Consider the following 26296-nt stretch of genomic DNA (forward strand, 5'->3'; position numbering starts at 1 on the left):
AGCCGCTGGCCGAGGTGCCCGCCCGGGCACAGGGGCAGGCGGGAGGAGCGGCGGGCTCGGCGCGGCTCGGGGGGCGCGGGCATCGCTCAGCTCGCTGTTTCGCCGAGAAAGGCGCTTTCGCCGCGTCCTTGCCCGTGGCAGCGGGTGGAACTGGGTGATGGCTAAAATCTCTTTCTAACCCAAACCGTTCTGTGCCGCTCATCTTTTCTTTTTCTTAAACATTTCCTTAAACGTTCTCTTGCTGTTCTGCTCCCCCAGTTCCGAAACGCTCTCTCCCTTTGGTGTTGAAAAGCGGATCTGCAGCATATGGCTTCGCGGAGAAGATGTAGGGAGTCAGAGGAACCGAGACACAGTTCTGCTCGCCAGGGAGCTGGAGCGAGAGGCCGAAGCACACATCTCTCCCCTGCTTGCACTCGTCTGGGCCAATATATCTCTTTTGTAAAATTATTTAAAGATCGCATATTTTTACAACATCACCTATATAGAGATATAAATAGCTTGTACTATAAATCAAAGCACTGTAAAAAATATGATTTAAACACTCCTAGGCATGAACATTATAATGAGAAACTACTGGCACTTTATACTACTTAACTCAGATATTTTTAAGCACTGGGAAAGCTGTTCTGATAGCAACATTCATTCACAACTTCATATTTATTGAAGTCACTAAGGAACAACGAGGAACAACGTATGTCATTGGCTCTGCAGTCAAGATCATAAATCATTGCTGTAAAACGAACACAGCTAAGCACCAGATATAGAGCCATTGAACCATAGACTGGTTTGGGTTGAAAGGGACATTTAAAAATCATCTAATTCAATCCCTGATGAGTCCCAAGGGATTGTTGAAGAGAGGAATTACAAAGAACTGTCCGAGAAAAATCCTACTGGATTGATACTAGAAAAATGATTCAATGTTTACATAGAAAATTCTCCCTGGTGCAACATTTCTGTTTTCTTTAGGTAGGAAGAAAGTAAACTGAAATTTTTAAGGACCGTTTTTCAACTCAGACAGTGCAGTCTGTGAACTAGGCAGACATAGAGCAGCACCCTCTATGGCAATGAACTACAGAACCAATATGGATTTCAGTGGAGGGATTAATTCCACAGAGCTTTTATACAGATATAGGAAAGAAACAAGTGCTTCATTGATCCATAACGTTGCCTGAAAGACATGCGCTACCTCATTAGATCTGATAATTTAATAACTGAGTTTGGAGTGTTACTTTGAAATACAGTCACAGCAGTATATACTGAAATCATATATTATCACGTGTAAGATGTGCATTCCGCAAAACGTTGCATTCATCTCAAGGAATCCCCAGGATCTGGGACTATACAGCTCATTTCATCTTTCATGTAGTTCAAAATGAACCTGGAAGCAGTGCATTATATATGTGACTCGAACACATAGTGAGTGTGATGCTCCTCTCATTGAAGCTGTGAAACAATGTATCCATTTTTCAGGAATAGCACCACACACAATCACAAGGAAACCTCGAAGTTATTGCAGGTCTCGTGGAATATACAATACTGATATAGAAACTATGGATGTCTAACAGTGAGGATGTAAAAATAGACTTTATGTTGTGGATATAAACCTAGCACTTCAGCATTTAAGAGCTATGATGGCTTAGGTCAGTTCCACTGGAAGAGGAGCATAGGTAAGATCTGGGTATGTAGGGGTGTGTTTATATATATATATATACGCTAATACACGTGTGGTGCAACGAGCCCATACACCGGCAAGCCTCGGCCGTCCTGGGTGTCCCTGCCCCACGGGCACACGACACCTGCACGCCCGGGCTGTGGCAGGGGCTCCCTCTCCCCGAGGACAGTCGGTGCCGGCCGGGTTCGCCCGGGACCCTGCCCCGGGGGCGCTCGGTGGGGGCTGCTCGAGGGAGACCAGTGCGGGGAGCTCGGGGAGCCGCCGAAGCCTCCCGGGGCTGCGACGGGTCCGGGAGCGGCCCCTCGCCGGGAGGTGCCCGGGTGCCCGAGGGTCGGGCGCGCCCCGCACACCGCCCCGCGCTCCCGGCCGCGGGCTCCGCGCGGGGGCGGCGCGGGCGCGGCGCTGCGGCGGGGCCGCGCCTGCCAGCGGCCGGGAGGCAGCGCCGCCGCTCCCGCTCCGCTCCTGCTGCCGCTCCGCAACTTTCGGGCAAACACTGCCCCCTCGTCCTCGTCCCCCCGCCGGCGGCTGGTAAGCGCCGGGCTCCCGCGCCCGGCCGGGCGGGCGGAGGGCGGCGGGGAACCCCGGCTGCAGCCCCCCGGGCGGGCACCGCCGCGCCCCGCACCGCGCACATGGCCGCGGGAAACTTCGGCCGGCGGACGGGGCGGGGGCAGTCCCGGGGTGCCGTGGGGACCGGGGAGGGGAGACGGGAAGGAGCGGCGGAGCGGGCACGGGCGGGCAGGTGCCACCCTCCGCGGAGCGGAGCGCGTCGCCCCGGGCGCAGTGCGCGGGCGGCGGCGGAGAGTGAGCAGCGGTCTCCGGACAGGTGCGGGCGGGCCGGGGCTGCGGGAAGGGAGCGGCGACCCCGCAGTGCCCGGTGCGGAGCGAGCGGGACCCGCTGCGGGGCAGCGCGGGCCGGGGGGGGGAGCCCCGGGGGGCGGCTTTTGGTTCGGGCGTTTTGCCTTGCGGCTCCGGCGGGGTGGGAGAACAAGTTGCTGAGCGATGTAGCACGGGGGCACAGGGTCCAGGTGGAAAATCCAGGCAATTCCCCTCTGGGTGTGTTTCTTGAGGGCTGTTTGGGGGTTTTTGTTGGGTTCGGGGTGGTTTGTTTGTTTTTTGTTTCGTTGGCTTTTGGGGGGTTTTGTTGTGGTTTTGGTTTTTTGTTTGTTTTTAATAGGGCACAGAGGAAAACGTTAGTGCACAATGCTGAAATTGGTGATCTGGTCGCTGAGGCAGGTATCCAAAAAGCAGCAGTCGCTGGAGCAGCTACATTACTGTCGTTCTTCGTGCTAGCGTGAGGTTTATGTGCCTTTGCGAGGAAGGTCACTTTTTACCCTCTTCCTCCCCCCGCCCCCCCCCCCCCCCAACAGCCCACCCTCCTTTTGCTAAGCCGTGCATCAGCAGCATGAATTCCAAGAAGCAGTAGGTGTTTCTTGGCATTTCAACTGGGATTTTGGAAAGGGAAGCCGGGTATTTAATGGGAAAAAATTGCGATGGAAGGAAAGGATGCGGAGGCTGCACACAGCCCTGGGTTTGCAGGCATGTGGAAGTTGTTGAAATAGGTAAAGGGTTGAAATTGGCATTTGGAAAATGGTGGCTATTTTTTTAGTTACTTGTACCACAGATGAATATTGGGAAAAGCTGGGCCACAAAGAATTTTTCCTGTTTTGCAGTTTGCTGACAGCAGAAGGTAAAACATGTCCTTGAAGATACACAATTTTACATAAACAGCTGATGTTTACATAAGCCTAGATAAGTTTGTGAAAAACGCAGATAGCAAAAGATGCGGTGTTAGCTGAACTCCGCTATCCTGCTCTCTGTCCATGCAATAATTTGTCAATTTTTTGTATTGTTGCAGTGTAAGAACAAAGTGAACAGCTGCACCTTCACCAAAGCAACCACCTGCGTTCCTCTTCTCCTCTGGAATGGACAATGGGATGGTCTCTGACTTTATCATGATCAAAAACTTCTTCCTCTTCTGCGTTTCCATGAGTTTAGCCAGCCACTTCGGGTGAGTTGCCAGTTGCATTTCAATTTATGCTGTGGCTTTTTTAAGGAGCTGAGAAACCTTGGCTCTGTGTGGTACAGAGCAGCTAAGCAAAACAAGCGGGCTTTGGGTTTCATCTTAAGGTGCTGGTGTCAGGGGGAAGGGAGTGGTTTGCTCTCCTGTTCAAATTTGCTCTCTTGTATCAGTTCTTTATGCCTGCTGTGGTGGCACAGGGCAAGGCTTGTGGGGCACAAGGGGCTCAGACCAGGCCTACAGCTGCTGAGTGCTCTGACCTGGGTTTAGAACAGCCGGGGGCTGTGGTGCCCTCAGCCCCTGTGTCTCTGATGTCGGGATCTTGCACCTTCCCTCTCACCTGATGGGTGCTGGTTATAGGCAGCAGTGCAAAAAAACAACCCCAAAACTGCGATAGGGAGACTTGATGCATGTTATTAGCTGGTACAGGCTTTCCTCCTGAGTGACCTAAGATAGTGACTGCTTAGAAGGATGTCTGAATTGGAAACTTGTTAGAATAATTAGAAATTGTGTTTCCCTGAAGCATATAGCAAGAACTCCTGTTTCCTTATTTTGCTTTGGTTGCTTTCCTGACAGTGATATTCTGAAAACTGTATCAAAGAGATGCTCCAACTGTAGGTCTCAGAAAATGAAAAATAAAGTCAGAAACCCTCTATTTATATGTTTTCCCTATACCCAGAGGTCTTAAGAACTTTCTGAATATAAGCTATACAATAGAATCTGGAAAAAGCATTTTCCAAGTGCTTGGGAAACGTAGGTTGATTCTTCTTTGTGGAGGAGAACAATTATTTATGATTTCACCAGAAAAAAATGAATCCTCCCAGTATGCTGATTCACAAGCACACCCATCAATTCCTTGCTATAAGAAGATACAAAATGGAGATGCAAATCAGTTTCTGATTTCAAGCAAACGGATTTGTTCCAGATTGGAACTAGGAGAAAGACCAAACTTTGAGTGGTGACTGTCTATGCTGTAAGCAAAGCTTAGCCTGGTATCCAGCACGTGTCCCGTGCAGGTAGGTGGAAGCCCGTGACCTCAGAGGTTTATATGAGCAGTTGTAGGACTGCGCTCTACAAAGGATGCAAAGAGCTGCACACTCATCTATTCACCTTGGAAAAACTTCCTCCTTCTTTCACCATGGTCTAAGGCACAAGTGTCCCAGGATTTTGTGACAGAATTTAAAAGGGAAGAATGGGACTTGCTTGAAACTTGTCTTTATATTATTGTAGTTTGACAAAGTATTTCCACATTGAGAAAATCTTAGTGACTATAACCTTAAGCCCTTCTTGGTTGTTTGTCATCCCTGTAGAAGGCAGCACATTGCAATAGCTGAGTGTGACCTGCTTGGTGTGTGGGTCTTTTAAGTGTTTATCTCCTCTAACACAAGAATAGATAGATGAGGATGCAAAAAACCCCAAAAGCAAACAACCCAAAACCCAGACAGTTTAACTCCCTTTCTACTCCAAAGCAAATACTGAATCAAAGTCCCAGGTAGAAATCAGTGTGACCTGTAACCTGGCAGATAACCAGAATAGGACAGTTGGAGGAAACTAGGACACTTGTTTTCTGCAAGTTAGTAAAAAAGCTTCTGTGCACTAAAATGAGATCATCACATAAATTCCCCCCACCCCACCCCCCTCGCCCCCCATTTCTGATCCAGTAATTTTAGTCCAGGCCTGCAGAGATAAGCAGCTCCAATTCACTGCACCATTCACACACTGCCTTAGGGCTGAATTTTGACCCTGCTCGAAAGACAGAGGATTCTCCAGCTCTTCTGCTTCAGAGGCAGAAGCAGTTTCAGAGTGTAATTTGCTAAGTGCTTTGGGACTGACTCTTCAGGACGGAGGAGTACAATTAACATGTAGGCTGCTGTATTAACTGCAGGAATCTAATACTGATAACACTTGCTGTTGCTACCAGATTCTTCTTTATTAGCTTCATCCATGTTTCCACTGCCCTGCTATATTGCAGTGAGTTTTGCAATGTGCTAGATAAAAGTGATTGGTCAAAGGAGCACAAATTAAAAATCAAAATACTGTAGGACATTACAGATGAAGGCAGATATTTTTATCCAGTTCTCTATAGTCATTCCATATTTATATTAAATCATAAATACGGTTTTTGCTTACATAGCCAAAGCCACCTTGGGGGATTTTGATGCACAATGCCTGGTAACATAAACAGAAATTATGTATCTCAATCTACTAGGCTACTTGAGAAATCTCAGCAAAAGACTGTGATTAATGTTAAACATAAATGTGTAATGACTATCGAGAATTATCCACATTAGTAGGCAGTAGAGGAGGACTGTAGACATAATTGGTAGCAGCTATCTAAGGAAAAATCACTGAATTAAAATGCAAAGATATAGATGAACTGAGAAGAGGTTTTGAAGTTCCCCCACTCCTTTGGTTTTTGGTGTAATAGTTTTATGAATCTACTTCTACAGAAACGGTCCAGCACGGGTCAAAGCTTTTTCAAGCCTGCTTGAATTCAGCCTTGAGTTGTATAAAGCTCTAACAAGTTAAGGTGTTTTACTTAAGCATTTCAAGGTAGCTCACAATTGTCTCAAAAGTAAACAAAAAAATAAAGCTAGAGAATGATTACAAGTAAAATAAAACCATGGAGGGTATTTTTAGGTGAGATAAAACACTGCTTGTGGGCCCTCAGGGCGCCCAGGTAGTGGCAGCCCTGTGAGGGTTGCTGCCACGGGTGGCTGCTGACACACAGATCTCCCTGAGACCAGGTAGCCCATGGCTGGCTCCAAGCTGGCCAGCTCTTACTTTGCAAGTCTCACACTGGTGATGCACAGTCCTGGTGTGTTTGTGTTTTGGATGTGGAATTTCAGAAATCTGTCTAAGAGCCAGAACCAACAGGGATGGACGTTGTTCATGTACCCACAGTATAGTTGCCATCTGCTAATAATATTTATAATAGCAGAAACACGGAGAACAGAAGATCCCAATTATGTGTAGCCAACGCAGCATTTCTCTGTGCACTCTGAAGAATTCAGTCCATGGTGTGTCTGTATTTTCACATACTTCTTCTCCAGCTCACAGCCGTTATTACTAAGACCATAATCCTGCTATTTAGGCAAAACATACCTCTCCTTCGGGCTGTTATTTCAAGTTAGTCTCTGCAGCCCTAAGCAGTTAGTTCTGCTGGGATACCTCATTTCAAATACTTGTGATGCTAGGGAGTTCTTCCTCATATTTTTAAAGACTAATTTTGTAAGAATTATTGTATCCTTATGCAGTCATGCTTGTCTGTTTGTTTTTTTATTCTGCCTTCCTTTCATTCTTCATATCTCCAGATAGCTTTTGGAACCCATTAGACAATTTTAATAACTGGAAAACTAAATTGCTATCTAGAGCTGCGTGCAGGAGGCAGTCAGGTATCAGTCAGTCCCACGGCCAAACAGCTGAACAGCTTCAGCATCTCTGGCCTGTCAGCTGGCCAGAGAGCAAGAGTCCCTCAGGCCATGCAGCTCTGCTTGGTGCAGGAGGAGCCCTGGCCTGCAGTGCCTCCCAGTGAAGCTGCAGGTCAGTGACCTGGGGTGCTGAGGGTGCTGGAGGTGTTCAATGTCCCTGGAAGCAGTTCAGGACATCAAAAGGGGCATTAGGATGTCGGGGGATGGGGAGGACTGTAAGATGTCACCCTGTGAGAAACAGGCTTTCACTGCACTGCTCGCAAATTGCTCCTTCCCAGAAGGCAGTAAAACACTGCTCTTGCTAAACAAAAGAATTATTTTTTAAGAATCTGAAAATAGTTTTAAAATTTCATCATTTTAGTCAGTTCTCTGTTCTAAAAAGAACAGAAAGAATTGAGTCTTCAGTGCACAAATTCACAAAATCAACATTTTTAGATCTCAAGAATCCATACAGAATGGGGTGGCAAGAAGCTAACTTAGAAAAGTAAATCAATTTCCTTTGATGTCTGGCCAGCTGGCTTTATTCAAAAGTTTGTGTTCTCCACTATCTTCCACAAACTATTAATTTGTCTGAAGTTCAGATATAATTGCAATCCTATTAAAGCAAGTTATTGGAAATACTGCTGTTAAAAGAGAGAGAGTAAAATATATCTTTCAGTCGTAAAATACTCTTCAGTTATTTTTTCAGAAATTCTTACCTTTTCTTTTTAAAGAAGTTGTGGGAAAATCATTAAATATGTACCATACTTTTTCTTCTTATTACAACTAAACTGTGAGTAGTACCTACCATGATTCTGACTAGATGGCAAAAAAGACAATGTTGTTTAAAGTGGTAAAATATGAAGTTATCAGAAGAGGTAGCTGAGCATCTTTAGAGAGTTATTACATTTTACACTGATGGGCCCCTTCTCTGGCTTCTGATTTTTTCAGTTACCCTAAAATTGCAATATTAAATAAATGTGATGAGAAGTATTCCTGGTTGGTTTAGTTTATGTTCAATAATGAGCTTTAAATGCAATTATCTCTGAATTTTCCTAGCATTTCCCTAAGATTCTTTTCTAGGTTTATTTTTATCCCTAACCAAAAATGTCTGCTATAAAAACAATAATGTGCTTACCTACTAATATGTTGATAAAACCTAATCCTTAGCTGTGTGCAAATAATTAGTTTAGGGTATGTAGCACCTATTTCTCTCTATTCATTGAGCTATGTAGTATCTAATATATGTAACTTGCATGTAACTTTGCAAGTAGAGTTTACATGTCTTTTTACATGTCACTAGAATCTCAGCCCTAACTCCAAAACATGCATTTCACCAGCAATCTCAATAATAGAAATTACATGCTAACTTTCTGTTAAGACAGAAAAAGTCACACTTACATAAGAGCAAACAGCAATCCGTCTACAAATGCAACTTCACATAATACTGGCATTTCACTGAAATTTGGAATCAGATCCCTTCTTTTCTGGGGGAAGTGATCTGCCAAATCTAGATTGGATTGCAGTTTTGCAGAAGTGCAGACTTTTTACTGGTCTTCACCATAGTTGTTTCTCCATCTTTTTCCTTTATTAATTAGATTTTGTTTTGAAGAAATAAAAGTATTTCAGTATATGGGGTGTGTGTACTGTTCCTGTGAAAGACGTACATAGCTGAGATAGAAGGAAGCAGCATTAATTACTCTTGTTAGATTGAGAGGAGCAGTTCTGAGAATTAAGTTTATTTTGTCCCATCCCCACAGAAATAGTTCAATGGAAATCCTCCCTCAGAGTTCAATTGGCTTTGAATTCAGCCATAAGCACTAAAAATAACAAGCTTTTTCAAGAGCAGAGAAACTAGGGAAGCTTTGTGTCCTGTGCCCCCAGCACTGCATCTTTGCAATAATCCCAGCACTGCATTTGATATCCCTTGTTCCCATCTCCCATTGCAACACCTACATTTTACTTGCACTGTCCTTTTCCCCAAAATCTTTCACAATGACCCTGTAAATCTCCTCCATATCTCTTAATTGTCAGAGAGGAGGGGCGCTGGTCTTGCTGAGGCTGTTTCGGAGCTACGTGCATACTGAGTGGCCCAGTCAGGGAGCCAGAGGGAATAGATGACTGCTAACCTCACATTTTTACTTAATGAGGCACTAATTTAGATTGCTCTCCCCTTGTCTAGTCACAGCTTCTCATGAAACTTGTAGGAATGAAATGAAGTTTGATCTCTCTGCTTCTTTGTCAGATGCACTGGAAAATGAAAATGGGTTCCTACGTTGATGCGGTGTAGCAGGCAGACAGCATGATGCATATCTCTTTCTTATGAAAAAGAAAAGATAAAATAGATGAGAAAAGTCAAAAATAGTATTCTAGGTGTACTGGATTTTCATGCTTTATACTAGGATTTTATCAAAGCATTCGTTGCGGTTGCTGCATTTGAAGAAAGTCTCTAAGTTCTGTCTCCTCTTTGCATTTGTTAGGCTGCTCCTTGTGAATATTCACTTTTAAATGGTGAATGCCTTCAATTGCAATTGACAAAAAAGTGTACAGTGTTTTTTCTGGAATGGTCCAGCCTGAAAACATGTCTAATGCTTCTGTAATCAGTTTGCATCTGCTGGATTAACTTTCTTGTCTGCCTCAGTTACTCACAAGAGGTTGTGGTCACAGCAAAGGAAACAGAATTAATTTGGTCTTTTGACCATGGAGATGAAAGATAGGCAAGATTTGTGGCTGCGCCTCCACCTGCAGCAAGGAGAGATCCTTGGTGGCCTTGGGCTCTGCAGCGTGGAGCTTGCTGAGGGTTGCAGCAGTGCCAGCTGCACTCAGGTCATAAGAAACCTCCTCAAGGAGGTGTTTTCATGGGCTTCAATGTTTCAGGGAATCACATCTGTGCTCCCTCGACCTGACCTTACTCCTGTGTCCTGAGAGGCTTTGCAATTCCTTCCTCTTCCAGCAGAAGCATACAAACTGTAAAGGGAACGAGCTGGGTCTGTGAGGGTGTACATGGCTGAGGGCAGCTTGTTCTGAGCTAGGTCTGGTGTTATTAAAACTTCCAGATGCACCACAGGGGCGTCAGTGAAGTCTCATTAGTGGAAACCTGACTCAGGTAAAACCAGGTTGAGGTCCCTTTGTCTTTCTTTGTACAAATCCTGTTCTGTTAGGTAAGGCAACCACGTATGTTACAAGTATTCTGCAAGGAAAGCTGTTCAGAGAGATGCTCAGAGCTTCTCTATTTATTTACAGATTTATATTCCTGGGGACTGGTAGTAAATAAACATGGATTCTATTTATTTATTTAATTTTTTTTTATCTCTGGATGACTGGATGAGTTCAGGTTGCTGAGTGTAAGCTATTCCTGCCTGCTGGCAGGGTGCATGAGGCAGGGAACAGTTCCTGGTGGGGCGGTGTGCCCTGTCACAGCTGGAGGATTTGCTGGTGATCTCAGCAGAGGCTGAATCATGAATAAGTGCCTAGTGTGAGCTGTCTTAAGAGATGCTCATTGCTTGCTGCAGGTGAAGCACGCTTGTGGATAATCTCCCTTGTCTATTCTTTAGGTAAGCAAAGGCATTAATAAGCAGGGGATTCTCCTAAGCATCTTTAAATGAAAATCAAACAGATATAAAAATGTGAGTTGTTAGTTGTGCTGTGAGCAGCTTCCTAGGTCTGAACCATGGATAAAATGATGAAATAAAAAAGAGTTCGGAATAAAAACAAATCTGGCCCAAAAGATATGGAATGAGGCCCACTACACATTGCTGTTATTTGCATACTACAAGGAAGAACTAATTTATGCAAAAGAGAGAGGAGGAGTGAAGAACTGTGTTTTCTGTACAGCAGTATGTTTTTCAGATACCCCAGTGATACCCCAGTGGGATTTTTCAGTGTAGTGGGAGTTTGTTATCCTCAAATAAGGTCACAGTTCATCCTTTGTTCTGGCAATAAATTATAGAAACTTTGAAAATTAGAAGCTATTTGGCATTTAAAGATTGAACAGCACCTTCAGGCATACTTGAAGGTGCATCTCCAGGCAAACCTGTGCTTCTCATGTAGCTCTGCAGCCAACTGATGTAGTTCCCAAGGAATGGAGAGCTAACCTTAGGAAAACCAGTAACAGTTCTTGCCAGTAGTGTGACCTGACCTTGTTCCCTGCCGTGGATGGAGCCATGCCAGCTCTGGGGAGGTGGTGGGGCTGATGTGGGAAGGGATAGTGCAGGGGGCAGGAATCTGCCTGTGCATTACAGGCAAAGATCAAAGGACTCCGGTGTCCCCTGATCCCACATCCCATGGTTTTCCCTCCACGGCCTGGGTCATTCTTTGGGCCCTCCTCCAAGGAGAGCTATTTACACGTTTATACTAATGAGGAAATAAAAATGGCTGCAGCTCCCTGTGCTGTTCAGGAGCAGCAGGAGAGGAGAGAGCCTTGGAGGCTCCATCACAAAGTACGCTGGAGACTGAAGCCCCTTGAAACCAGCATGGCTTTTGATGTTTCCTTTTTTTTGTTTAAAACAGCTTTTCACAAACGCCAACACCATCAGTAAAAGAGGAGGCCAATGATAACATCACTATATTCACCAGGATCTTGGACGGTCTGCTGGACGGCTACGACAACAGACTGCGCCCAGGACTGGGAGGTAGGATAACCTGCTGTCCCCTGCTGGGCAGGAGCATTGTCCTCTCAAGGTGTCCTCTCAAGTGGCTACCTGCTCTTGGCTGTGACAAGGGACTTGTGTTTGATTGACTAAACTAAGTCCAGAAAGCAGATTTGTCTCCTAGCAAATGGGGCACGAGAAAAAGGTTACTGGAAGTCATGTTCTTCAGTCACTCAGGTCATCTGAGGTTGGCTTAGGAGAGCATCTGTGATACATTTTTTTCTGTAATTGAATATGGTTTGGGTTTTTCTTTCTGGTATTTCCTAAGGTGAGCAAGACATTATGCTAGCAGGTTGCTGCAAGATTGCGTCACTGGTCAGCCTGTATAAAATTATGTTGGTAATGCATATCTCTTTTAAAAACAGATCCCCAAACCATCCATATTTAGACAAGTACAGCAAATGTGTATTGATATGTCTTTTTGATAACCTCTACAGCAGCTATTTTAAAACAGTAGCATGTGAATAGTGGTTGCCATCCTAACCTTGTTGAGCCCTCCCTCAGCTCTCTTTCCCCCAGATTTCTCTCATTTTCTACCCATGTGTAAACCATCTGTTATGTTTCTTCCTGGCCCTTTTTTAATCTGGCTACCCCCACCCCTTCCTCTTGTGAGACCAACACATTGCTTTCATCCCTTTCTCTCCTTCTCCTCTCACTTTACACAGAGATACTTGAAAATAGGGCTCGATGCTTTTTATCTTATATAACTTCTGAAATTTCTACCCTTAAATTAAATTAGACCTGGATTTGAAAAGATGCCAGAAGGACTTAAAGACTTGAGGGTAGAAATAATTTGACCTAACTTTGGACATCTCTGATAGATGTCTGGAATCAGGCAGGTCACCCAAGCCAGCAGGGGGGAGTAGTTCCTTCCAAGATAAACTTCATCTGGTCCTGAGGTAGGTATTGCATAAGTGCTGGCAGTGCTAACTGACAGCCCAGAAAGCCAATCCCATCCTGGGATGCATCAAAAGAAGAGTGGCCAGCAAGTTGAGGGAGGAGGTGCTTCCCCTCTGTTTTTTTAAGTACTGTGTCCAGCTCTGGAATCTTAGCATAAGAAGGACACGAACCTGTTGGAGTGAGTCCAGAGGAGGCTACTAAGATGATGAGAGGGCTGGAGTACCTCTCCTGTGAAGACATGATGAGAGAGTTGGGGTTCTTCACCCTGAAGAAGAGAAGGCTCCGAGGGGACCTTGTATAAACCTTCCATTGCCTAAAGGTGCTTAGAGGAACGATGGGGAAGGACCCTTTATCAGGGAATGACAGGATGAGGGGCACTGGTTTTAAAGTGGAAGAGGGTAGATTTAGATTAGGTAATAGGAAGAAATTCTTCACCTTGAGTGTGTATGAGGCAGTGGAAGAGGTTTCTCAGAGAACCTATGGATATGGATCTGTAGAAGTGGTCGAGGCCAGGTTGGATGGGGCTCTGAGAAACCTGATCTAGTCAAGGGTATCCCTGCCCATGGCAGGGGTTGAAACTAGATGATCTTTAAAGTCCCTTCCAACCCAAACCATTCCGTGTCTCTATGATCAAAACCTGTCTGTCAGAGGAAATGCACCCTTGAAAGGCTGGTTTCTTTCTGTTTGTAGGAACAAAGCCTGGACTCCCAGAGGTCAACAACTGCATTTGAACTGGGATGAAATGCCTACTCAAGCATGCTCTTAATTTCAGTCTTTTGGGGATTTTTGACTGATTCAGAAATTAATAGAAATAAGCATTGCCAGTAGGTATTTTAAAGCAATTACTGATGCAGAGCCTATGTTTATTACAGAGAGAATAACTCAGGTGAAAACAGACATCTATGTTACCAGTTTTGGTCCTGTGTCAGACACAGAAATGGTAAGTTAGCATGTGGCTGCCAGCTTGGTTGTATTTATTTTGCTCAAGTCATTTTTGGAAGCATCAATTCTGTTCAGATCCTGCAATACCTTGAGTGTTTCTTTGTGCCAGGAATACACCATTGATGTTTTTTTCCGACAAAGCTGGAAAGATGAAAGGCTGCGATTCAAAGGACCTATGCAACGCCTCCCTCTTAACAACTTGCTCGCCAGCAAGATCTGGACCCCAGACACTTTTTTCCACAATGGCAAGAAGTCTATTGCTCACAACATGACAACCCCAAACAAACTTCTGCGCCTGGAGGATGATGGCACTCTGCTGTACACCATGAGGTAATAGCCAGGGTTGATGTGTTCTGATGCTGATTTCCAGATAACTACATTTACTTGTGGGGACCATCACTTTCTACACTCCTAGTAGAGCCAGGGAGCCAATCTTTCACACATATTTGTATGAATATCAAGAAAAATGAAAAATATAATTGTAGCCTTCAAGTACAGATTAATTAGTAGCTTCTGAATAGTGCTAGTGCTTAACTATTTCTTTTGATTAAATGGAAAGCATATTCTCAACAGATTTGATGATTCAGTTCAGCTTTTTTAAGATGATCTGTTCTCTCTTACTGTTTGTGTTTGCAGCTGTAGTGCAGACTGCAGGAAAACAGTATCCAAGACCAGAAACTGAGACTTTGTTCTGGGGCAGTACATCTTGAACTCTTGGAGCTTTTGTTATATATTTTTTAAAGTAATTTGACTGATAGTACTAAAAGGCAAATGATCATAGGGATAAATGACATAAGATAGCAGCACTCTGAAGCTGCTTTAGCAAGTACAATCCTGCAAACAAAGCTGGGACATTATATTAATGAGGAGCAAATAAGTGTTGCAGATCTTCAGAGGTGTACTCCTCTTCTGATTTGAGTATACTGCCAAGAATCATCATTGCATAATGCAGATAGAAGATATAACATCAATGATTTTAGATGTCTGAAATCTTTTCAGGGCAAATCCCACATCAGTGTATGGAAATTTGCTCATTAAAGGTAATTAGCCTCTAATAATTAAGACTGCTGTCTATCTTCAACAGGGTTTTCTCCAAGACCATAGTCAAATGGACAACTTGAAAAAGAGATAAAAGAAAAAACCTACTGAGCAACAGAGGGTTGTTCTGAACTTTCCCTAGACGAGCCCAGAGTGGTGCCTGAGACCCAGCAAAGTGCTCAGGAGCCTGAATTTGGGCATTGAGATGACTGGGTTTTCAGCAGGCAGCCCCCAGCCTTGTGTGGGAAGCTGAGCTCCAGTGCTGTGTCCTGCTGTGGGGCCACACAGTCCTGCACGTGACAGGGCAAGTCCCAGCCTCTCTCATGGTTAAGACTTGTTGAGGCTCAAGAGGGTTGTTCTTCTGTACACAGGGGCCTGGAGCTTCCCAGGTTTCATTTCAGGTATTTCAGACATGTTTGAGTTTTTTGAGTCTTAAATCCCTTATTCTGGAAGGAAAAGGAGACACAGGGTATCCTTACATGCATCCTTACAGCTTTAGACCATCCCAGTTGTAACTACATTAGCACTAAAGGGACTTAGACATGATGGAAGTCAGGTTTAAAAGAAGGAAAAACCATCCTAAGTTTCTCTTCTACTATGTGTGTTGCTGTACTTACTAGCCCCAAATTAGTGATCACCGCAATAATAAACCAAAAAATGTGAGGATGCATGGACACACTTGAAAGTCCAAATAGCTATCAGAGAAACTTTACAAGAAAAGGTAGTAATGCCAGCCTTAAAACCAGTCTCACTGCTGCATGGACTACGTAATTCCCACTCCAGAGATTGCAGAAGGGGCAATTCCCAATTATCTTTGTAAATTAGTTGTGTAAGTGAAGTCCAGATCAGACTCACGTTCAGCCAGGAGAAGAACCTTACGTTGTGGGGCAGATTGCACAATTTCAGCACAAGCACTGGTTTTTGCAGTGTTAAGCACATGCAGTGAAGCCCAGATTTATGAGGTGAGGAGCTAAGCCACCACAGCTAGCAGAGTGAGACCTGGCTGAACTAGACCTAGGCGAGCTCATCACTGAATCTGAGTTACTCTGTCAAAGTGTCTCTCTGGTGAAAATGGCACAATATTTTCAGGGTACCCACAGGTACCCTACTGAGGAAAAGCTCAACATATGCAGCTGGAGAAAAATATGGATGTGACACAGACTTTTTCATCATCCCACTCCTTTTCTCCTGATTTTTTGGGATTGATGATTTTGTAGACTACAGAAAGAACAGAATGTTTTTGCAATCTGAAAAACCATGCAACATAACTTTTCTTGTTAGAATATTGTCGGTGGAAATGAAATTTCTACTAACCACAAGATATGTGATAAGAAATAGAGTGTAAAGCTTTTAAATCAGCTTGCTTTCCACCATCACAGGGAAAAACTTTCAAGTGTCTATCCCTTCTGCTTAAACATGAGTCAGGAGCCTGCTTTTGTAACATGCATGGAGCTGTGCTCCTTTAGAAGCAGAGCCATTCTGTGCCACAGGGTGGCTTGAGGGTCCCATCCCAACCAGTTCAGAGGTGACTGTGACAAGTAGCCAGCCCTTTCAGCTTCCTTGAGTGTCCTTAAAAAGCTAACAGCTAGCAGAGTTACCTAGGATGGCATTCCTTGGGAAGACAGACAGCACTGGCCTTTTTTGGGGGGGAGCTGCTTGTCTCAGTGGTAGTGCACTGTGAAGTACTGAGCTTCAGCTGAGGCTTGAGCCCCAGTTCCTGTAGCTCCCATCAGGCTTACTCAGTTCTCAAGATCTGGGGATGTGTAGACAGCCCTCTGTTAGCTCTGCATTCTCCTCGTTTCCAAGGAGGAATTGCGAGCTTCCCAGACTGTACGTAGGAGTATTCCGTGTGGGGAGGATTGGACCCTCTGTCATTGACAGAGATGCCTGAATTGCTTTTGCAACCTTGCATCTGGCTGCCTGAATGAAGGGGAGGAAAGCAGCCGAGCCAATGCTGACCTTCCATCCTATTTCACTTCCAAATATACCAAGTATGAGCAGCTGAGCAAACTCCCAGCTTTAGTTCTTGTCAGGACATACGTTTCCATGCACACGTGTTTACTTATAAAGAGAAATGCGCACCTCGCACATTGCATTTGAGGATGCGTTGTCTTGGTCGGGAGTTGATGGGATGTGTGTTGCTAGGGAAATCTGATAAATGGGCTTCTGTATATCTGTGGCATTAAAGCCCTTCTGTGTGAATAAAGGAACACAACATGTCCTCTAGACAGATTTCACAGACAGCAGTGTTCTCTGTGGGGAATGATTTAATAATTCTGCTTGTCTTTCACTTGGGAGGACCTATTAGTTTTATTTCACTAATGGGATTTACAAATGAAGCGCTCCTGAATGGAGCACTGCAAATTCTGTTTCGGCCCCTAGAGGGGAGTATTGTCTGTAGCTCTACTTTCAAATTTTTTTTACTTTTTTTTTTTTTCAGTAAAAGCAGTGTTATAAAAAGCCCTACAAAACATACTTCATATTTCACTATATAAATAGCTTTGTGAATGAAGCTAAAGATTAGGTTCTTTAATTTTAAAAAATTAAAATGTATTTAGTTTATCTTATCTGAGAAATAAATATTGTAAAAAGTAGAAATTTTGTTTATTTTGAAAAATTGCAACAGTGACTTAACATTTTCAGGCTAAGAAGAGAACCATCGTGTTTCAGTGAGCTGCTTTTTTTTTTTTTTTCTCAGTGGGAATTGGCTGTAAAGACAGAAGCTTTGATAAACTTTGCTGTAGAGTGCCAGAAAAAAATGCTGTGAAGAAAAGAAGCCTAAAATTATATGAAGTAGAGCATGCTCACTAGAGCTAAACTTTTGGACCCTAAATTAACTTTTGGCCAGCAGCTTTTACACATTTTTTAAATGGTTTTCTATCAGCTTGTAGATAGTGAAAAATCTTTCTTGTGCCTTCACAAAAGCACTCCTTAGAACTCCATTCTTACTGTCATTTTGAAAAGATCCCAAATCCCTTTTTTTACCACCAGGGCTTCTAAGCGTCTGATATAATCTGAGAATTTAAGTAGGACATAGTCATGTATCTGAGGAGTGCACAAACAGATTTTTCCCATGTTATTATGGTGACTGAAGGTTGTCAGAGAACCTGGGAGAGTTTACAGTAAAATCTGTCCCAATAATTTGCATATGAATATTTTAACAGCTGGAGAATGCAGACATTCCTCAGCATGGTGTTAAAAAAACTCCAAAATTTTTAGTACAGCCCTGAAATTCTTTTATCTTTCCTGCTCCAGACAGATATTTGCAATTCAGCAATGTGTGTCCACTTGATGGCAGCATAACCCTGCTGCTTGCTCTGCTGTAGTGGACACGCAGGCTTACCTAGGCTGAAAATATTGATTCTTGCATTAGCACTTAGTGTTAAAATTGTATGTGAAAGTGAACACATGTCCTGGGTGCATGTTAGCACTAATTCTGCTCTGCCATGAAGGACTTGGATTAGCAACCTGACCATTTTATGCTCTAGAGTTATTGAGCATAAAACCAGCTGACCAGAAGAAATGGGAAAGCCAGGGTTTGTTTGTTTGTTTGTTTGTTTGTTTGTTTGTTTGCTTGCTTGCTTTAACAGGAAAATTATTCTATGAGAAATGTGTCCGTTCTCAAGCTCTGACTTTGCCAGACATAAGTTTGCTAGGGTGTCCACAAGCGACAAGTGACCAGCAAATCTATGATTTAAAACTAATTCTCAGTTTTCCATCAACCAGATGTTTAGATGAGAACATTTCTGTTCAATCTGAATGTGATTTTTCTTATTTCTTATTTATATCTACAGAAAAGGATCTGTCAGTGCTTTTTAGGTATTGTATAAATATTGCAAAACTAATTACAAGCTATGAAGACATACAAATACACATTTCCTTTCCCTGTGTTAGACTTGCTGCATTTTCTTTTGTATTCAAGCTTCAACCTGCCTGAAGCTCGAAAAAAAAAAAAGTGATTTCTTTACATTGGGCTGAATCTTGCAGAGTGATGAAAAATTGCCATGGTGGCAAGGAATCTCAGCTGCTTTTCGTCAATTCAGATTTTGACAGAGCGAGAGAAAATAGGGATATGTGAAGTGAAGGGCCCTTCCCTGAGGATAGCAGCAGGATTCTTGTTTAAACACCAAGTCTCTCGGTTCCCCTCACTCTGTTTTGGTTGCACATTGCCCCATTTCTCAAAAGTTGTCCTTCAAGGAACCACAATTTGTTGTTTTCAAAAATCCAGGGCTGGAGTTACTCACAGGGAGAGGAAGGCATCAGAGCAGACTGTGGTGTAATTAATTCAAAATGGGCAATTATGGCCAAATATAATCCTAATGTAGATTGTGTGACAATGGCCTATTTTGCTGGTAATGAAAGTGTGCAGAGCCCCACAGAGATCTCCATCACAGAGATGGGAACTCACACAGCAAGGGCAGAATTGATTAAAAGACAAAACCCAAACCAGAACTGGCATGTCCATGGAGAAGGGGGATGCTTGCTTGGACTTTGAGGAGCTACAAAATCTACAACTTTATAAAGTTCCAGGTCTGTGCTGAGCTCAGAGGCAGACTCACCTTCCCTTTGGGGTTAGCTAGTACAGTTTCTGCCAAATTCCTTTGTGTTACACCTGCTTTATAGGCATGAGCCAGCAGGGCTGGCATGCATGTACGGGGTGACTGAACAGAACCTGGAAGGAAGCAGTGCCCTGACAGGTGCCTCCAAGCACCCAGGGAAAGCACAGGTGCTTTGGTGACTCTGTACCAGCCCAATCTGCTTCTGAATCTGGGGGCTTTCAAAGTACCTGATAGATGCTGAAGAATTGTTATGGCTCTGCTGTCTTTTTTTATTGTTAGGGGAGGATAACATTACAGTGGACTCCCTGGTCATTTCACTTAGACTGAAATTAGTATCTTCGTCTGCCTAATCAGAAATACCATGCTCTGAAGTACATTATATTTGTGCTGAAACATCCAGTGAGTAATCTAAAATACACCAGGCAGGGTGGGTGGGATTCACCTAATTCTGTTCATCTAACCAAGTAGTGTTGGTGACTGCAGCCAAGCGTCTTGGCTAAGATTTGCTCCCAGTGCAGGAGAGAGAATTACTTATGGAGTTAGAAGCCTACATTATTTCAGATGTCTACTTCAGTAATGAAATTAAAAGAGGCTTATTTCTCTCCACTCACAATTTCAGTGGCAGACAAAGGAGTACAGTGTAACTAATACTTTTGTTTAGTCACATGAGTCTCATCTTAGTTATTTCCTTTGGTGTTTCCCACCTCCACTTCCAGTTCCGTAGCCTGGAAGTGGGTATTGTGCCAGCCACCTAAAGCTATGGGATGTTCTGGCCAGCAGCTGGTCCTGTAGCTTCTTTGTGGAGGACTCATACACTTTCCTCTCCATGCAACCTAAACCCAAGGTTGTGCAAGCGTAGAGCATCTGAACACATAAACTGGGTTCAGTCCTCCGCTTTTGTCCAGGTGGGTGTAGGAGAGAATATGGTGCACCTTGAGAGGAGCTCTAGAAACAAATGTCACTGGGAGATTTGGTCCTTCCTTCTCTGAGGTTGAACTGTAGCAAACAGGTGATTAAGCTGTAGCAGATGCTAGCACTGGTGGTGGTATAAATAGCAAACAGATGGTAAATTGAGGCCTGTTTAATGGCTATTTATTATGTTAAACAGCTGAGGAGTCATAGGGTTCTTTTCCTGGAGCAGTGGAAACCCACAGTCTGACCCTTTACCTGGCCCTTCATGGCTGTATTGATCAGGAGCATGTAGCATTTCAGAAGCAAGGCAAAAACTCCCCAGATGGTGACATCCTGCTTGGATGGCTAAACAACTTTCTTCATGTACAGTAAGGTACATACACATAGGGATGTGCAGGTTTTCCCTCTAATCCAAATCACTGCTTCCCTCTCTTGCAGAGGTGTGGGGTGCATGAATGTTACACAAAAGGCAGGAGATTATGATGAGGTGTGACCTTGGAGGTAAACCTGAGATGGATAAGAGGAAGCTGCAGTTAAGTGCAAGTGGATGAAAGGAAGCTGTGATGGTTTTGAGCTCTAGGTCTGAACCGTGGATAATGACCAAAGATTTTAGTTCTGTATCTTGGGTTGCCAGGTCATAATCCTTCCTACCTACCCTTCCATGTCTGTGCGTCCCAATCTAAATGTGAGAGAGCCCAAATGGGCTGGTACTGCCCATCTGGTGTCTGCTCCTCATCCCTCCCCCTACTCTTATTTCTAAATCCAGATAATTTTTCTCAGTAGAAAATACTTCATGTAGTTTATGCCTGTCCATAGAAATGTAAAGGGTCTGCAAACTGGGAGGAAGCAAGAAGATGTCAGTGCAGTGAGGTAGGCTTCATCCATGGAGGAACACATGCCATACTGACAGGCAGAAATGGAAAAACCAAACCCCTTTTGGACAGTCAGAAAACCTGCACTGATCAAATTGCCTAGCAGGTGATATCAAAATTGAGGGACTGTCCATCACAGTCCTTAGCCTTCATAATTTAGTGTGATTTCTATGCTCTCCTCTTTCTCCTGTACTTGGGTTGTCTTCCACTGAAAGCAAAGATCAGATGTGCAGTTGACTGGCATCAGGTATTGCTGGCTGGTTCTGCCAGTAACTGGGACTGGCCCCTCTTGAGAGCCAAAAAGAAGCTCACAGTTCAGTGTTACTCAGCACTTCAAGAACAACTGTGTTTACTGCAGTTAGCTCCTTCTTGAACCTGCTGTCAAAAAGCCATGCAGACAAGGAGATTATAGTCAAAACGTGTAGCATGGCCAGACCTGGGGAATGTGTGGCCTGGCAAAACGAGGTGTGGGCTGGCTGAGATGTTGTTTCCCATTTCACCTCCATCAACAACTGCATCAGCTTCACAGCATTGCTAGACCTAGTTAGATTTTTGGGTTTTAATTCAAGAATTCACTAAAAACAGAAGCTGCTGCAGCGGAGAGGTTTGGAAGCCTTCTCATAGGGTGCCAAAAGAGAATTCATCATGGATAAGGGACCATAAAGAAGAGAAGGCTTGGAGAGGTTTTTAAGTTGAACTATCCAATAGATGGGTGTGATACTGTGCAGAGCATTCAGAGCTGCATAGCCATTTTGATCTAAAGTTTCTTTAGGAAAGTAAAGTTTTTAGGAAGAGAACCTGAAGAAGGAATTGTCTGTCTGTTAAAAAGGTTGGGGTTTTTACTGCACTAGTTAGTCTGATAAAAAACCAGAGCTTTTTCCAGCGAGTTCTACCTTGCTTAAGACTTCATTAGATAACTTGCATGGCAAGGTTGGATAAGCGTAAACTCACTGCTTCATCCATTGGTTTTATGCACTTAAAAGAAATACTGGAGAATTAAAGGTATTACCTTTACTATGAATGTCTGCTTTGCGAGTCTTTCTGTAACCTCTCAAATCCATATAATGTAATTTGTGTGTCCTATTGGCTACTTCATTGCCTTTTTCTGTTTTTCCTGTGTCTAGAGGTTGAATGTATCCCCTGCTCCTGTCTAAGAGTGTGCTCTGGGTATGTCAAGGTATTCCACATGCAGGGAGGTCATTCTTATAGTGGCACAGCTTTTGAGATCAATTCTGCCACCTCAGATCACATCACAATAACTTAGTCTTCAGCACAGTTAATCTAGGCAAATAAAGTCTTGTTTTACACTTCAGCAGGAGCTGTACTGAGGATTTTGTTTGCTTAAAGTGAGAGTTTTTCTGTCAAGTACATCATACATCTGAATTATGTATTCACAGCTCCCAAAAGCATCTATGACTGGAGCTCTCAGTCTGGAGCCCTAGTCCCTTCCCTGTAGCATTTTAAAGGGCATTTCATTGTCACATAATGATAGCACATCTCAGCATCATAGCAAAGTTGGGATATGGCAGTATTCTTGGCAGAGTGGTTATGAAGGTAAAATGGGCTAAGACAGAAATTTCTCCAGAGCACCTCACTGTAGTTCTTAGCTTTGCTTTCTGTTCTCTGTTCACTTTATTTGGTGTATTGCAAAGAAATCAGTGTTTATAAGTAGGAAACAGTGGTGAACTGCCTCCACATCCCACACGGATATGCAGATCAAAGCTCTGAATCTGTATTTTGGCCTTTTTTCCAACAAAGTGATGGAAATCCATAAGGAAAGCAGTGTTTGAGTTGCTTAGAATAATCACTTCTTTCCCCATGAGCCAGCTGCAGACAGTCACCCAAGCAGGGGCAGTTTCAGGGTGACTCTTACAGCCACTGTGTTTCCAGGGGTCAGCATCTGTCCACATTGTAAAACTTCTGTGTGGTGTTCTGTAACCCACTACCACCAACAGGGTTGTTAGGACTGTATGGCAAGTGCTTCAGAACCAAGAAAGGTCCTTCTATATATTTATGTGGGTGAGGGTAGTGCACAGAAATAAATAACTAAATAACTAAAACCAGAAATAAATAGCTAAGAAGATGGAGCTGGTTTGGGGATGAGTCCACATAGGCAGAAAAACTCCATATCTCTCTGGCCATAGTACCTTAGTGCCAACAAAAGTATTTCTGTGCCCCCTTCATCTGTAACTCTTATTATTCAACATTTATCTTAAGTTCTCCCAAAAGCCACTGGTGACTGCCTTTCTGCTCCCCTCTCATTCTAGAGCTCTCTGTTTTAAATTTTTTTTCACATTAAATTTAGTAGCAAATAACTTTTGATAAGCAATAGCAAGTTTTGCAGCTGTCTGTGGCTCCCCGGGCAGGTGACTGCCCTCAACTCCTGCCTGGCAGCTGCAGATAATATGTTGGAAAATGTTTCCTGCACTCACAGGGTAGGAGAAGGATGCTCAGTCCCCCCTCTCTTGACTTGCAAGTAGGAACAGATGCTCCTTGCATTGAGGAGATCATGGAAACAGGGGTCCCTGCAGTAACCTAAAACAGGGTCTTGCAGGACAGGGTGCCTCCTCTCTCAGGGGCTGCTACTGAGGGTTTCTCACCTCAGCTTGTAGCACACTAACTCTAAATGTCTGCCTCCCTAATAGCTGAATTTATTTCCTTGCCGCATCCTTGATTTTAACACCTCCTTCTTTTCCCTCTTGGTAAAAAGGAGAAATCTCTTGAAAGCATTGTCATGCTTAATTTCCCAGTGGAAATGGTTGAAGGTGACTTTTCTGAAGTGAACAAGTCTTGCTGCTTGAATTGTGCTTTTCTTAGATATTTGTTTATGTGTCTTGAAACAGAATGTCACTAATCACTTTATGTTCTTGAAGGCTATATGTTACGAAGCTTTGATAAAGCTTTCATGTACATTTATAGGTGATAGATTAAATAATTTGTAGACCTAACTTTATTTTTTTTCAGACAGTGAAGGTACACAATAGCATTTTGTTGGTTGATTAACACTTGGTCAGCAGTGTGAGTATTTGGAGCATTATGAAAACAAAAACTTGTCATTAATAAATCGGCAGCTGTAATGTAAATTGTTACATTTTTTGGATGAATAGTGGTCCCATTCTAGTCAGAGAGAATTTTACCATCATCTTCAATAAAATCAGAGTTTTATTCTCCTATTGCAAAGGAACTTTAACAGCTGCTTATAATCTTGTCATAGACCCTGTTTGAGTGGAACTAATCCCATAGGGGTTTTATTAAGACAGAATGATGGTGGAGGAGGGAAGCTTTTAAGTGCTTCTGTTGGAAAGAACCGCCTTTTGAGCAATGTCTGGTGCTGTGACAGAAAAATCCTGGTTTGGTGATGGTCTCTAGCTCACATCACTGTGCTACACTGGGCACAGCAATCATCATCATTCTGGAGAATCACAAATCATTCTGGAGTCACCATATTAAAAGGATTAGGCAAAGACTGATTCATGTATGCATGCCCAGGCCTCCTTTCTCTTAAGTAAATGAGAGTAATTTTTCTCTTAAGTAAACTGAGAGTAATTTTGTTGTAATCACAGAATATGCTGTGTTGAAATCGACCCACAAGGAGCATCAAGCGCAATTCCCCCTGCATGGGACCATTCCTCAGAATCACAAATTCTGTCCAAATGCTTCTTGAACTCTGTCAGGCTGGTGCTGTGACCACTTCCCTGGGCAGCCTGTTCCAGTGCCCAACCGCCCTCTGTGTGAAGAACCTTTTTCTAATATCCAACCTGAACCTCCTCTGACACCATTTCAGGCCATTCCCTTGGGTCCTGTGCCACTGGTTCTCACAGAGAAGAGATCAACTCTTCTTCCCCTCACACTGAAGTTATAGGCTCCCCTCAGCCACTTCTCAGACAGTTTCCCCTCAAGGTCCTTCACCATCTCCATAGCACTCCTTTGGATGCTCTCTAATAATTTCTTATAGTGCAGTACCCAAAACCACACACAATATTCAAGGTGAGGCAGCCCCAGTGCAGAGCAGAGCAGGACAATCCCCTCCCTTGCCCAGCTGGTGATGCTGTGCCTGATGCCCCCAGGGCATGGCTGGTCCTTTGGGCTACCAGGGCACAGCCATGACTCATGTTCAACTTGCCACTGACCAGGACCCCTAAGTCCCTTTCCATGGTGCTGCTTTCCAGCATCTCATTCCCCAGTCTGTCCATACCTTCTGTCCTATCCCAGGTGCAGAATCCAGAACTTTCCTTTGTTGAACTTCATACTGTTGGTGATTGCCCAGCCCCCTGATTTGTTGAAAGTCTCTCTTCAGGGCCACCCAGCCTTTAAGGGAGGCAACAGCTCCTTCCAGTTTTATATCATCTGTGAACTAGCTTAGTATCCCTTCCAGTCCTGTATCCAAGCCATTCACAAAGATGTTGAAGAGCACAGGGCCTAAGATGGAGCCCTGCAGAGCCCCACTAGTGACAGGTCACCAGTCTCATGTCATCCATTCACTGCAACCCTTTGTGTCCAGCCCCTCAGCCAGTTGCTCACCCACCACATGATTTATTTAATCCATCTGTGTGCTGGATATTTTGTCCAGGAGGATACTGTGAGAGACAGTAGCATAGGCTGTATGGAAATCCAAAAAGATGACATCAGCTTCCCTGATGACTTCCCTTGATCAACTAGATGGGTTATGTTGTCATTAAAGAAAATCAGGTTTGAAAAGCATGATGCCATGTGGCTGTGACCGAGGACTCTGTAATAATCAGCTATTTAAACTAGAATATACAAAGGGTCCCTAAGCTTTATCACAATGTTAAAAGCCAAAGTGTGTAAATATCACTGCAGGTGATATTTGAAGGAGTAGCCCCAGATATCAATTTTTTGAGCCTCCTGGGGCTATGATCTGAATATATAGTTTGTACTTTGCATCTCAGAGCAAATCTGTATGCAACAACCCCTGCTTCCAGCCCCCAGAGTGTAGATGTCTGCTGTGCTGCTTCTATTTCTGTATGCAGTAGAAAATCCAGCCTCTTTGAACCAGGAGTCAGTTGAGTGACTTTGTTTTTCAGGTCCTCACACAGTTATGAAAACCAGTTCGTGTGGGGCACAGAGCAACTACAGAAATTCAGGGTGGTGACATTTGTGCTGTGAATCAGAACCCTCAGTCAAGTTTTCTTACAAGTTTCCTGCCAAAATTTTTGTCACATTGGCCATTACAAGACACTTCAAAAGCTCTGGGTAATGCACACTTTTGTAAGAGGTTTCTAGGAAGGTGTTCACTGAGCACTTAAAAATGACCTACATAGTTCTTAATAGCATGTAACAAATAGGTAGAGCTAGTTAATTTTG

The 26296-nt window shown here is 43.7% G+C and overlaps 2 protein-coding genes across 2 annotated transcripts in view; one reads left to right on the forward strand and one right to left on the reverse strand.

The window, feature by feature from the left end:
* The window catches only part of GABRB3 (gamma-aminobutyric acid type A receptor subunit beta3), a gene marked incomplete at both ends in the record, with an annotated part of 192537 nt that overhangs the window by 143263 nt on the left and 22978 nt on the right, over positions 1-26296 (reverse strand). The gene's annotated exons all lie outside the window — the stretch shown is intronic.
* The window catches only part of GABRA5 (gamma-aminobutyric acid type A receptor subunit alpha5), a gene marked incomplete at both ends in the record, with an annotated part of 52799 nt that continues 30097 nt past the window's right edge, over positions 3595-26296 (forward strand). Inside the window, 4 exons of the mRNA XM_084226417.1 lie at positions 3595-3680; positions 11609-11730; positions 13521-13588; positions 13700-13920. Coding sequence (XP_084082543.1) covers positions 3595-3680; positions 11609-11730; positions 13521-13588; positions 13700-13920 — 497 coding nt within the window. The remainder of the gene's footprint in view (positions 3681-11608; positions 11731-13520; positions 13589-13699; positions 13921-26296) is intronic.

Source organism: Fringilla coelebs, assembly GCF_963513975.1.
Source record: "Fringilla coelebs genome assembly, chromosome: 2".
Classification (NCBI taxonomy): Eukaryota; Metazoa; Chordata; class Aves; order Passeriformes; family Fringillidae; genus Fringilla; species Fringilla coelebs.